At 45.7% G+C, this 13,837-nt stretch overlaps 1 protein-coding gene across 1 annotated transcript in view; it reads left to right on the top strand.

Annotated features, from left to right (window-relative positions):
- LOC119400240 (meiosis regulator and mRNA stability factor 1) overlaps window positions 1–13,837 on the top strand; it is a 55,675-nt gene that overhangs the window by 4,705 nt on the left and 37,133 nt on the right. Inside the window, exons 4-5 of the mRNA XM_037667249.2 lie at window positions 23–418; window positions 1,589–1,750. Of these exons, the coding sequence (XP_037523177.2) occupies window positions 23–418; window positions 1,589–1,750 (558 nt within the window). The remainder of the gene's footprint in view (window positions 1–22; window positions 419–1,588; window positions 1,751–13,837) is intronic.

Below are 13,837 nucleotides of genomic sequence, written 5' to 3'. Positions count from 1 at the left end.
GTATTCTTTCTCGCCTTTGCAGCCAGAAGTTCCGAGCGTCTGCTACTACGACAACGCACAAGTTGTGGACCCCATTTCGGGACAGGCATCAAGCGCATCCTCTCGCCACCGGTCGTGCTCTCCAACCAAGAGCGCCAACCCACTTCTGTTCTGCAACATTCCTGGAATCCGCCATGGTCTGCCGAGTGGACTTCTTCCGTTTTCCGGCAGCCTCTTGAGCACTGTTCCCCTGCACGGGCATCCAAATGTGACTGTTCCTGCTAGCAGCATGCCCTTGGAAGAGAGACTACAAAATGTTTCACTGAAGGAACGCAACGACGCTCCCGCTTGCGTCCGCGTGACAAACCTCGACCCCAGCCTTGATAGGAATGTCATCAAGAAGATGCTCTTAGCGGTGTTTCAAGAGTCCGGAGTGACTGTAAGCTGCATCTCTCGGTGTTCATTATTTTTTTTTATGAAACCTTTATAACTCGCAGATTGCGGCGTTGCATGCGATAAACCCAACACCACTGAGCATACAGAAAGTCAGCTCTCGAAGGTGTGCCGGTTGCACACGTATTTGTATGCACCATTATGAGAGACATGAACCGGGGAGCAGTTCTTGTCCCCTATATAAGGGGTCTCTTACACCCGTCACACGGGGCAACTTAAGTGCACTTTGAGGGAGTGCACTACGCCGCTAGTGTCATTCTCGCACTGTCACAAGGGAACGCTTAGTGACACTCGCTGCTAAGTGCACTTGCCGGCGAGTGCGTTCGTCAAACTCACTTCGCTGCAACACAGTGTCTAGTCTCGGTAGCAGTGGCTCGAGAATAAATAAGGCATTATCCGTAGTCGAGTTCATAGCATTTTTTAAACTATCATTTTCGTTATTAGGAATATTCTGATACATTAAAACACTTTACCACAAAACACTACTCTGCTGTTCTTGCTCCCAGGCAGTTTACAGCCACGACTGCCAGGGGCATGCCCAGCACACGCCGTGCACTGGCCGCAGCCACTGCGTTTGTTCGTCAAGTTTATTTTAGGGGCTGCTTACAGCTTGAACATATCATTACTTAAGGGGGGACACTGCTCTTAAAAAAAGTTTTTTATTTCTTGATCAATCTTGATGAAATTTTCTGAGTTTATGTATATTTATGTGCTGATTTCAAATATGCAATTACGTTTCTAGTATATTGTGTAGTTTTTAAAATACAAAATATTTCATGTACCTTTTGGGGAGCAAGATTATTTCTAAACTGACTGCGTTACAAAGTAAATCAGCATGTCACGATAATCTGCAATTGGAACTGTGTGCAGTGCAACAAAAATGGATGTTCTAAACCCATTTGAATGAAAGTTATGGTATGTTGAACATTCGCGAGTGAGTCGATTTCAAGCATAACTTCAGGGTTCCACGAGCAGTCATAGGAAATGCGAACCGGCCTCGTTTAAGCCCCGCTAACACACATTTTATTGATTTGGACAGGGAAAATCCAACTGCATTTTGAATTTAATGGAACCACTGCACACCACATACGCTCGTTGGGAGTCTGGTGTTTCTGTTGTCCTTTAACAAGCTTCACTTTCACTCTCTCTCTGCTAGGTCCTGAATATTACTCTGAATCTCCAAAAAGATGGTAACGTCGAGGCATTCGTGCACGTGCCGAACGCGTCAGAAGCTCTACGAGCCTTTCATCTCATACATCAGCGCCGTATCGGTCTTTACTGTCTCCACCTCAGCGTCGACGACAAAGTCCTGGTGCAGGTGAGTTACAAGGTTTTGTGTTTTGAATAGGTGTTGTATTGTGGTAGCAGCTACCGTATGACAGTCACAGGGATATTGCCAGCAAAAAGTAACACCGCCAGTTAGGATTAACTGGAACAGTAAAAAAAATTTAGGCAGCTTCGCACCAAGCCTGAAGGAACAGCGGAGCTGGGTGGCCTTTCTTGTTTCTCTTTATTAGGGGCGAAGCTCCTTAAGGCGGCACCCGTTCGTCCCTCGTAGTCATAGTAGTCGTAGTGCGTAACCAGTCGTAATGCTAGTACCAGATCTTGACCTCCAATGCGGTGCTGGTGGGAGATTTTTCCTGTGCGTTGTTGAACAATAAAATATTCGCAGCGTGCGCGTTAACTAAAAGCCGAATTCTTCTGTCTCTCATTCCCTATTAGCAGCCATTGGCATGTTCCAGTAGGAAACGTTAGTAGAAGTAGAAGTGTAAGTGTTAGCTAAAAGCCGACTTCTTCTGTCTCTCATTCCCATTAGCAGCCATTGTTTACCTCCAAGGTAGTGCCTGGTGTTTTTATTTTTATTTCTACCTCTTTTGCTTGCTCTCTGTTTCTCTATATCTCTTTTGTCTCTGTCTTTTCTATTCCTTTCTTTCTCTCTCTTTCTCGCTTCCTCTTTCTATCTCTCTCTCTCTTATTTCTCTGTCTTTCCTTTTTTCTCACTTTCTCCTTCTGTCTTGCTCTCTGTTTTTTCTTTCTTTTTTGTGTGTTTCTCTCTGTCTCTTTCTCTGTCTTTCTATCTATTTCTATCTTTCTCTCTCTCTACCTTTTCTCTCACCCATCCGAGTTATTGCATCCCATGCCGGACAAATTGGCGGATGTGTTCAGGGAGCGAAGCAGAAGATGAAGAAGAGGATGAAGAGAGCGTGTGCCGGCCAATTAATTGCGTTGCACGCACTAAGGTCTAAAAGTACTAGAGGTAATTCATGATGATGATAGTATTTGTTCACACCTAATGGAGTTTTTCCAAGCATGAACGTTAAAACAACATTGTTACTGCAGGAGCTGCTGCCGATTAATAATGTACAGTAGAACCCCGATGAGATGTTTTTGAAGAGACTAAGAATAAACACAAGACATGAGAAATGCAAGACCTAAAAAACAGGAAAAAATATCTGGTGGTGCAGAATTCTGTTTTAATTCTTACGCTTGAAAAAACCGTGCAACATTGCCTGGTGTGTTTACTAATGCTCGAGCAGCACGCAATGTTTTTTCAGGCACCTGCAGGATTATGTCGTTTTATGTTGAATCTAGAGCCACCACAGCCGACACCTGGCAAGCGATCACTTTTGGCAATACCGTCGCAAGATTGTTGCCGGATTTGTCGGGGTCACCGAGTGATAATGTAGCGCTGTTGGCGTAGTATCAGACCACCATGGTTCGTCAAAGACGGTCGAACATCTCATGAAAGTTAAAGTACCCCCGAAAGCAATCATCAAACGACCCTTTCTCCACCAACTCCTAAACTTCCGCACTGATGCACGCGTTGGCGCACTCGGCCACAATCTAGTCGACAAATAGAGCCACGAAGCTGAGAACGGCGTCATCCACAGAAATGTTAACAATGTATGCAATTATTCTGGCACCAACGGTTGTAGGCGTGAAAGAACTTAAGGGGAGACGCGGGTCGAAAAGTCGCGGTTTTCCGAAAAAAATTTGGGTTTTTTTTTTCGGCTGTATTGGCATCCTTGGACTATAATCTTTTATTTCTGAAAATATCAAGCTCAAATTCGCACGAGAAATTATCTAAAAAGGCTTCCAAGTGAGAAGCAGTGACGCGAGAAATGCGCAAAAGTCGCGAAAAATGGTGTAGTTTGCGTCCTTCTGTTGCGAAAATGACGCGGTGCCCGCCATTTGCAATCCTGCCCGCATGCAGCGTAAAGCTGTCTTCTCCACAATACACCAGGGGTTAGTCTCGTATCTTCACGCAGAATAAAGAAAAAACGAGAAAAACAACGCGTACGTCGAGCGTTTTGAATTTCGCGGCACGCAGCGCGAGGCCGCCATTGGACGGCGGCGCGCTCCACCCCCTCCTCCCTCCCATCTCCCCGGCAAAAGAATGAAGCCTCAAACGCCGCGACCGAGTTGTTCAGCGTTTCTTCTGTATTTTCGTGCCATGGCAAGCCCTAAAAAGCGCAGTTCTGATGTTCGAAAGTTCAGGACTCGCCACAAGTATCGAGGGAAACGGCGTCGGACGCTTCCCAAAGCGACAGCGATGGACGATGCCCCCGACGCTCCGATATCGGATAGGCCTAACGCCGACGCGCTTTTACAATCCCGACCAACTCCAGCCGGCGACTGCAACGCCGCGGCGCGTACCGGCACGAACTATTATGAGCAGCGCAGGGCTAGGGGCTTTTTTGACGACCGCGCGTGGCCTAGGCACTAAAATGCGCGAACGTCCCTAGCCATTTTAGTCCCTAGCAGTGGCTGGAGCGGGGAGCGATTGTTAACGCCATGGTTGCGCTGTGTGTGTTGTGCGCCAGTTTGTATTTTTGTAATATTGGCGCGTCCTGCGAATGTGATGATACGTGAGTGTTGGCTGTTTCGTGCAAGTGGTAGTGTTGAATGCGCACTGACGACGGGTACTTGCTGCTGTGTGGTCGCTTTTAAGTGCGATCAGGACTGATTGCAGTATGGTTGCAATTTGAGTGGCGGTATTTGTTACGGATTACTTTGGACCGTGCAGCAGGGACAGGTGTCACACGAGCACTTTTGAATCGCTGGCGGCGTGAGGAGCGCTCGGGTACAGCAGTGGTGTGTGTACGCCGGTGAGCTTTGCACTAGGAGTGGAAGCTTGCGCCGTTCATGAAATAGCAAAACGTGAGGATATCCTGCGCTCATGGTTGCATGTGCGCACCGTACTTCTTCAGCACATCTTGTTTGCATACTCTGACAGTACATCTTGTCGGGTGTGAAATCTCAGCTAAGGCTTCTTGCGTTGTCGCAGTTAACCATTGCAGTGTTTTTTTTTTTTTCTCAAAGGTTGCATTAGTAAAAGGACCGAGGCAGTTGCGCGGCCTTGGCACTTCTATCTTCTTGCTCTGGAATATTGCAACTTTGCACAGCAACATTAATGCTTGCCTAAAAGCCCTAAATTATTCCGGCGCAGTACTAGTACTTCGTTTACGGTGCTTCAAAGCAAGTTATTTACAAATAGATAATTTTATTGAAATGTGCTGGCGTTCTATTTTACCGTGTGCTGGAGCCTTCCGTAGTGGTTATAACTCATCTAAGTGCAATATTTACAATATTTAGCACCGATGTACTACTTCGTTACACATACACCCAGACTAACCATATCTATCCATTTTTGTGTGTCTGGGCATTCTGTTGGTTTAACCACTGTGGAGCATGTTGGTTTAACCACGGTGGAGGTTTAAATAAGGACGTGCCATTGCAGCATCTAGTGCAGGATGCAGTACAAACACTGAGCAAGACTGTGGCAATCGTGTTATTTTAGTCTGCCTTTGTGTTGTGTCCTGTGCTAGATTCTGAAGCATTAATAGGTCATGCTCCCAAATGCAATGTTTGTGAACTGTTGCTGAAGACAGAATGACCCGCATTAGGATTGACCAGTCCAACATTTTTGCATTTCTTACTTGATAATGGGATACAATGCCAATGGTAACATTTACACATTTTTCTCCAGGGTCTTTAAGGGCTATTGGATGAGAGATTAGCTGCTTTTTAAGCACTCCTCTCGCAGACGCACAGGAAAGTGCATGTCAGGTGGCCATGTAATATAATACACAGGAAAAGCTTTTGGGAATGCCATAGTGCACCATATTTCATCTAATGTCACTTCCTGTATCAAATATGTTTGTTTGCAACAGCCATTGTGGACTGACTGCATTTTCTTTATCAAGTAGCCATATTCTGAGATGTGTACTTCAGTATGCCAGCTATACTGCATTGAATTTGCTTTCAGACTGTGAGAAAATCATTTCCTAGGTGACTTAATTGTCATATTTCACTGGACTCCCCCTTTTTCCCTAACCATTAAATAAGCTAAGCCACGACAGTTTTGTATTGTGGCACTGCCTGGTGCTGTATGCGGGCGTATTGTTGATGCACTTTTATATCGCAACTGCATGACTCATGCTCAAGTGACAGGGTAAATTTGTATGTAGTGGGCGAGGTGCGAAATTTCAATGAATGCTACGTTCTGGTGCGGTAATAATTCGCTCTGTGAGACTTGATAACTTTCCACAAGGCATGTGGCAAAATGGTCTGCAATGCACTTACTTTGTGGGCAACTGAACTCTTGTCCATTTATTGATATACTAGTTGTAGGAACACTGACTCTATGCATAGACATGTAACCATTGAAACACACAATGGTGTCCAAGTGTGCGTAAACATTCACTTCTCAATGCTAGTACTGAACACAGGCTTGAATAAATGGCACACAGTGCAGCAGCTCCTGGAAGTACATACAGGTATACACAGAAAGCATATTTATTTACCAAAGTAATTCATGAAGCAAGAGTGCATATAGGACTGCTATTATGTTTGTATAACTTTATCTGCCTCCAAGAGATCCCTGTGACAATGGACAACATTCTGTTAGAATCACTATACTAACACATGGTTCAAAATTTCAGGGACTGCATTTAGATAAAAAAAAAACAAATCTTATTTATCTATCGCTCATTCAACACAATTGTTTCTTTACAACACCTGTCATACAGAGTGGTGCTACATGGAAACTGTACATGCAATTACGTAGTGGGTGCCAATTGCATAGCAACTCTCTCAGATGAGTTGGTGCTCTGTACTCGTGCAGCAACTACCAACTTCACCTACCCCTGTACAGTAGGTGAAGTTTCATCTGTTTTTAGCTCACAAGTACTTGGGTTGCATTTTACCCATGAACTTCGATGACGTTCGGTTTTACGGTTTTTAGACCTTAAGATATTCTGCGAAGGACATGCTTGCTGGGGCTACTACCCGAGGGCTAAGAAGGGATTGCTTCCCTTTGATTCAGCACATTTTAAGACAAATTAGAGAGCTACAGCTTTGATGTGCCTGGAATCTGCTCTAAAAAAATCGTGCCCACATCAAATGGTGCCCAATTTTGAGAACCACATATGCAGTCTTTCGGCTGCAGGGTTCCCCAACTCAGTCTTGACTGCTCTTCCTGAAACCCTCCGCTAAAAATTGAAACGTGGAACAGGATGCGCAACCACGAAGGATCACCGGAAGACCCTTAGGCCAGAGGTTGTACAATATGTTCATATAGTTTCCCACTATCTTAAGAAGATGGGAAGTAGGCACGGTGTCACCATTTGTTTGTCTACTCCCAATAAGGTGGGAAAGCTGTGGCCATGCATTTGCAACACCAGTAAATGTGGATGCTGGAAGAACCACAAAACGCTGTTGGTCAAGTGTTCCACAGGAGTGCCGTATTGCATTCCCATGTCATGTGGGATGTTCTACGTTGGCGGAACTGGGCGCTTTGTCAATCACCATTTGGGGGAACACGCACAAAAATTGCAAAAGGTAGATTACAAGTACGCACGTTTAGTTGCTCATGTCAGCAAAATGTGTGGCCCGGTTTAAAGGGTCGACGGTTTGCGATAGGAGTGAAGGCAGCACTGCACGTATCAGTTTAGAAGCCTATCATATTAAGGCATTTGATAAGTGCACTAGCCCCATCTCTTGCCCTGTTTAATGCTGAGTTTCATCTTCTGGATGCGGCTGTTACATCTTGGATCTCAAAGGAAAATAAAAATAATGTTTTTGTGTGTTAAACCTTGTTTTGTATCCCTCTTTTTTTTCCCATGCTTCACTCTGGCATATATAAGGTGTGTCATTCTGCCATCAAAGGGGCCCTGCGACACAAGTTAAGCGTGTAGTTTTCATTGCTTCTTCTCGAACTATGGAATGCACTGATTTCGATCATTCTTTTTGCATTCACCTCAGTATTCAGCATTACAGCGCTGCAGTTCGCAGATGAAAAGGCGTTCCAGGGCTCCTTTAATCCAGTTGTTGGTCAGCACTAGTGTGTCCGTGTCGTCTCTAGTGCAGTGGTTCTCAGCTATGGATGATCTGGGAACCCCTTGCAGTGAGAGACAAAGGGTCAGAGTAATAAATTAACACAACATGCAGCTGAAACAGGTGGCTTTTATTTCTCCCTGGCAAAGCATGGTCAGAGTAATGTGCCACGCCGATTCGATGTCAACAGCTTGTTAACAAGCTGTGCTGTCAGCAGCCACCTTCAACCTCTTTTTTAACAATGTTTGTTCTTCAAATATTGAAAGCTAGAGAAAGTGTGCTCGCGCACATATGCCGAAGACAACTGCAACAGAAGCTTTGAAGCCATCTGATAGAGAAGTGGAATTATAGGTTAGCTTTGCCGCAGTGCAGGAGTTTTACGCGGCGAAGCATACCACAAATGAAAAGGGGCCGCTGTCGCAGGGAATAGTCAGCCTCCAAAAAGTTTTTTTTGATGAGTGTCGCGGACCCGTTGGGGTCCGTGGACACCCAGTTCAGAACCACTGCCCTAGTGGGTGTGTTAGCGCGGTTACTCGTCAACAATGAACCAACCTGCCCAAAAGGAAGTATTGACGATGTCTCGTTCTGTCTTGGCGATTTGAACATTGCGCGCGTTCTTGCTGTTAAATGGGAATGAGAAAACGATGAAAACAAGAATCTACACGGTGATCAAGGTACATACCAGTTTGCTTTTAATGACGGGAGTTCAACAAAACAGCGCACAATGCATTCGCACTGGCTTTCCAGGCGAAATTAACCGACCAAGCACAAATGATTGGAAGCAGCGACGCAATAACCCGTCTGCGGCTACAGCCTGTTGCCACACTACAGTCTGCTGAACGGCAAGGAAACGATTGCGGATCGTGTTTGCCGCAGAACACTCTAACATAATTTACTTACATAATTGGCATGTATGTACAGTACATTACTCGTCCGTAAACAACTGGAAGCTGCCGATGCAGTCGCTTGCCGTTTGCAGTCGTTTACACGTTGCAAAAAGAAGCCTCAATACAGGGCATAACGACACCGACTGGTTATCTCATAGCAACGAGAGTTCACAAAACAAGAAGCACACATCGCGTTCATACCGGCTTTGTCATCGAAATGACCGCATGCTCGTGTGCATGGCAGATGGACGCGTAACAAATGGCGAACACCTCCTCACACGAAACAACATCGAATGATGACGGGCCCGACAGCGACCGAGCTCTTTTCCGACGTTCGTATGTTCCACGGAATGTTGATATCCGAGGCTTTCTCTTCCACATAACACGGGACAACATCTACCTATGATCTACCGCGTACTTTCGGTTTTCGCCCTGACTTGTCTCGCCTTCAAACGGGCTTCAGATGGAAAAACAAAAACAGAAAAAAAAGCTGCCGTGACGTGTATAGTGACTTTAGGGACTAAAACGGCTAGGGACGTTCGTGCATTTTGGTGCCTAGGCCGCGCGCGGTCGTCAGAAAAAGCACCTAGCTTGCGCTCTTGTGATAGTTCACGCCGTGACCGCGCCGCGGCGCTGCAGTCGCCGGCTGGAGTTGGTCGGGATTGTAAAAGCGCAACGCCGACACCGAACCCCGCGACAGTGGTTGTGAAATTGACGCTGCTGTGGAATTTATCAGTGCATCCCAAAAGAAGATTGGATTCTTTGAGAGTGAGCCTAGACCGGTAGGTGCTCCTACTGTCAACACGATGCTTTGCGAAATCGGCGCGCTCACGGCACTTGTGGCGGGTTCGGCACGGCCAACTTGCCGCGAACGGAAGCTCGGCGTCCGAGAGGCGGCTGGAAAGCGCAAAGAACTTTCGGCATTCCTCGAACTGTGTTGTGAAAATTCTGATTGCCCCGAGTCTACACTTTCGTCCACGCACACGTGGCGGCGGATTCTGGCCTAATTTGATGTAAATAGTGTTTTTTCTGATAAATGCCAACGTCTCAAACTTTCAAACTTGTTTTTCTCATTTTCATTTTTTTCGACAATTTCACGTTTTCCGGGCAGCCTTTTATAAACTTATATTTATTGTATAGTAACGAAACTTGGCACACGTATTCTTCAAGACATGTAGAATGCAAATATCTACTTGAAATTGCAATATCTATCAGCATTACTTGTGAAAATATTCGGTTACTGTTTCAAAGGAGACTGAAAATAATCAGTTACAGAGTACAATTTTTTTTTATTAGTTCCATTATCTCTGTGGAATATCTGGATAGATATTGGCACTCTACAGTCTACAAAGAGTCGAATAAGATTCAACACAATGATTTTACTGAAAGTTTAGTACATAAAAGGGTTCCCGCAAAAAGTGTAACATTTTGCCATTGTGTATGACATAACTCAACAACTGTAGCAGCTACATGGAAAGTAATGACATATTTGAAATCTGCATGAAAAACTATACATATAACAGAATTTTCAAGCCTCTATTACAAAAAATTTAAAAAAAGTTGTTTCGAGGAGCGTCTCCCCTTAAGCACACGCAACATGACTTGCACGACGAGTCCGACCGCGAACAGGACAGCGGAAACAAACGCCAACCTCAAGGAGCCGTACTTTCACGAGCACTAAAGACAAGCTTAAAACCAGTTATGTCATAGACGCCAACATTCCTTGAATCTCGAAGGATATGCTTTTGTTTGTGGCAACCAAAAGTATGTTATGCTTGTCGTTGCGCCACTCGTGCGGCCAGTCTTACGGTCAAGCCAGGCCAAGCTGCGTGAAAAGTCAACATGGCCGCTCTCTTCGGGCTCGCTCGGCTGGTTCTACTGTGTGCTAGAATAGTGTCGGAGCGCATTTCATGGCACATCATACGGGAATGGTCCCGCACTTGTAATGTAACAACTGGTTTCCCAATACACTGGATCCTACAGGGGCTGTGCTGGGACCGGCAGAAAATGACGTAACAGCCGGGAAAACGCAGCAGTGAGGAACGTAACAGTGGGGTTCTACTGTAGTTTTCTTTCTCATTAGTGCAAGAGCAGTAATCAAAATGTCACGTGCACAAATAATACATTTTATTTTTATTATTGTATTCCTGGCAGAGAGATGATATTGCCTCTTTGTGATAAGTGTGCAATACTTATCTCCGTGCGCCCATCTCTACTTATTGCACATGTAAAGCCACTGTGTTTTGTCAGCTTCCCACAAAAGCACAGCTTAGTTTGAGAGTAGCACCTTGTCCTGTTTCATTTCTGCATCAGCCTGTTTACGCTAAGGTTTATATTGTGATAAAAGTCCGTCACGGTGGAGCAGTGGTTATGGTGCTCGGCTGCTGTCCCGAAGGTCGCTGGTTCGATCCTGGCCAGGGCAGTCGCATTTTGATAGAGGCAAAATGCTAGCGGCCCGAGTAATGTGCAATGTCAGTGTACGTTAGAGAACACCAGATGGTCAAAATTTCTGGAGCCCTCCATAACTGTGTCTCTCATAATCATATATTGGTTTTGGAACGCAAAGCCCCAGATATTATTATTATTACCGTATTTACTGGAATCTAACGCGCACCTTTTTTTCGGTAAAACGAGTCCAAAAATCGCATGCGCGTTAGAATCGAGTACCGAAAAAAAAAAACTCGGTTATCATATTGCCATCGGCACTTCAAAATGGCCGCCTCCTACGCGCCTCGGCCATTGTTTTAGTTCGTACGTGTGCTGAGGAGCTCGTCATCCCGTTCTGCGTTCGCATCGACAGCATGGAAGTGCCGACTCGAAATACTCGACAAGCGCACCACGATGCCGCATTTAAAAGAAAAGTTATTACATGTGCAGAGACGGACGGAAATCGGGCCGCATCGCGGTCGTTCGGAGTTCCGGAAACGTGCGGGCGAGACTGGCGCAAACAGAAGCAGAAGATTTTTTACAGCAAAGCTTCACGAAACGGTTTCAGTGGACCAAAGCAGGGCCGGTTTCCCGATATTGAAAAGCGTTTACAGCGACAAGGTGTTGTCCGACAGCGACGAGGACTGATCCATTACGCGACTCGTATCGCCGCCGTAGTGGTGACAGTTTAGCGGCAAGACCCGCTGTTTGACTGTGTTTTATTTTTTGAAACTTTAGTTCTTTAAAACCCAAATACTTGTTCTTCGGAATGTGCGAAGGTTGACTCCTACGAACTTTTTTTTTGTTCTTTTCTCTCACGAAAAATGGGTGCGCGTTACAATCCATGTTTTAGTTTTTTTCTTTTTTTTGGTCGCGGAAAACGGGTGCGCATTCAATCGAGGGCGCGGTAGAATCGAGTAAATATGGTATTATTATTATTATTATTATTATTATCATTATTATTATACTGTGATAAAAGGAAATTCAGCCAGTTGAACACTGTGAGAATCGTTGGACAGTGACGCCGTAAGCACGCGAGTGTATGTGATTGGCTAGCGAGATCACGTGGTGATGTTTTATGCTGCTAGATTTGAAATGCGCACTTGCACTTCATTGGTCAAAGCAAGATAATGTGACCTGCGGGCTCAGGCAACTGGCTTTTCAGCGAACACCTCATGTCATGAGATTTCTAGTGAGATCACGTCACCTGCTGGCTTGGGCAATCGTGTTTCAGCGAAGGCCTCGCGTCACATGATTTGCCAGCAGTGCATCCGGAATCCTGCCGTGTGTGTGCTTCCTGTTATCTACATGACCCTCTTATGTGCCCAGGTGCCTTGCTCTGGTTTATTGCAATTAGTGTCTCTAATTAATGTAATTGAAGTGAAAATTGGTTTCCCAGTATTTTGTACCGAGTCATCATCATTTTGTTTTTATTTATTTTTTTATTCACTCCCCCCTCTGGTCACAAACATGTGATGCCTACTACAGTCGAATCCCGCTATAACGAATACTGCTACAATAAAATTTCCGCCACAACAAATAATTTTCGATTCCCCGTCAGCTGCCCGTAGAAAACAATGCAAAAAATGTCTCGTCACAACAAATACTTTTTCTGGGTACTTCTGCTTGAATGAAGTTTTCGCGAGTGCCACCACATAAGGAAAAGGAGCTTGCCTAGAATTGACGTGAAATTCCGCTAGAAACTCGACCATTTCTCGTTGCCAGAGCCGTGCGGCGGCCGCATCACAACACCCGTGTCTTCATTGGAGACATGCTTCCTACCACCACGCGCACATCCTGGTAAATTTTTTGCCGTTGAGATGCTCGGCGACAGATCGTCCATCCACCATGATGCTGCCGGCAGGTTGGATGCGCGTGCGGGCCGCGCAAGAATCGTTATTCAAGAACTTCCGCATGTTTTGGACGTAGCACTCAAAACAAAACTACTGCTCGTTGTCACAAGCCCTGCGATCGTGAATGACATCCACGGCGTTCTGAAGGCGCACGCTTGGCCAGCGCACACCTAGTCCAGGCGTAACTACATTCTGCCGCAAGCGCTGTGAACACAAATGCGGTCGTGTCGACGCGATCATGGGCGACCACGAAAGTACTCGCGCATCCAACGTATGCGCACCGACTCAAAGCAATGCTGCTGTCAAAACCGCAGTAGACGCAAACACAGAATGCAACAACGCAGTTCTGAAGGCACACGCACGGCCAGCGCGCACAGATTGAAAATGGAACTACCGTTTGCCGCAGCCGCTGTGCAGAAAATGGCGGTCGCTATCATTGCGATCATTGATAGCGAATACACTCAAGTGCGCAGCTAACACACCCGAAGAAAGATTAAAGGCAGTAAAGTTGTAAAACGGCACGAAGCGTTTCGGCTTCCCTTTCGCTCGCTTATGACGGTGGTAGTGCAGAGCTTCGGCACTTCATTTTCAGTTAGCCTCTAGTGAACTTCGGCACACTCCTACGCAGCATTACTCGCTCGGCACGCTTCGAAGTAAGCCTGCATATACTATTTGTTCGTGTATAACCCACGTGTATAACTCGCGTATTGACGCAAAGCCGCCTTCCTTGCATTACCGTGAACCAACTTGCGCACCGAAATTTGCATATAACCCGCACCCCGAGTTTACTGCTAAATTTTGTGTATATTTTATGCATGTTATACATGAGAAAATACATTCACTCGATGTGCGGCCAAGTACGTCCAAGTTAGCGAGAGTTAAATGCAAAGGACAATGCAT

The sequence above is a fragment of the Rhipicephalus sanguineus genome, chromosome 7 (genome assembly GCF_013339695.2).
Source record: "Rhipicephalus sanguineus isolate Rsan-2018 chromosome 7, BIME_Rsan_1.4, whole genome shotgun sequence".
Lineage (NCBI taxonomy): Eukaryota > Metazoa > Arthropoda > Arachnida > Ixodida > Ixodidae > Rhipicephalus > Rhipicephalus sanguineus.
The sequence above is the reverse complement of the archived record's forward strand: the minus strand, read 5'-3'. Positions and strand labels throughout refer to the sequence as shown.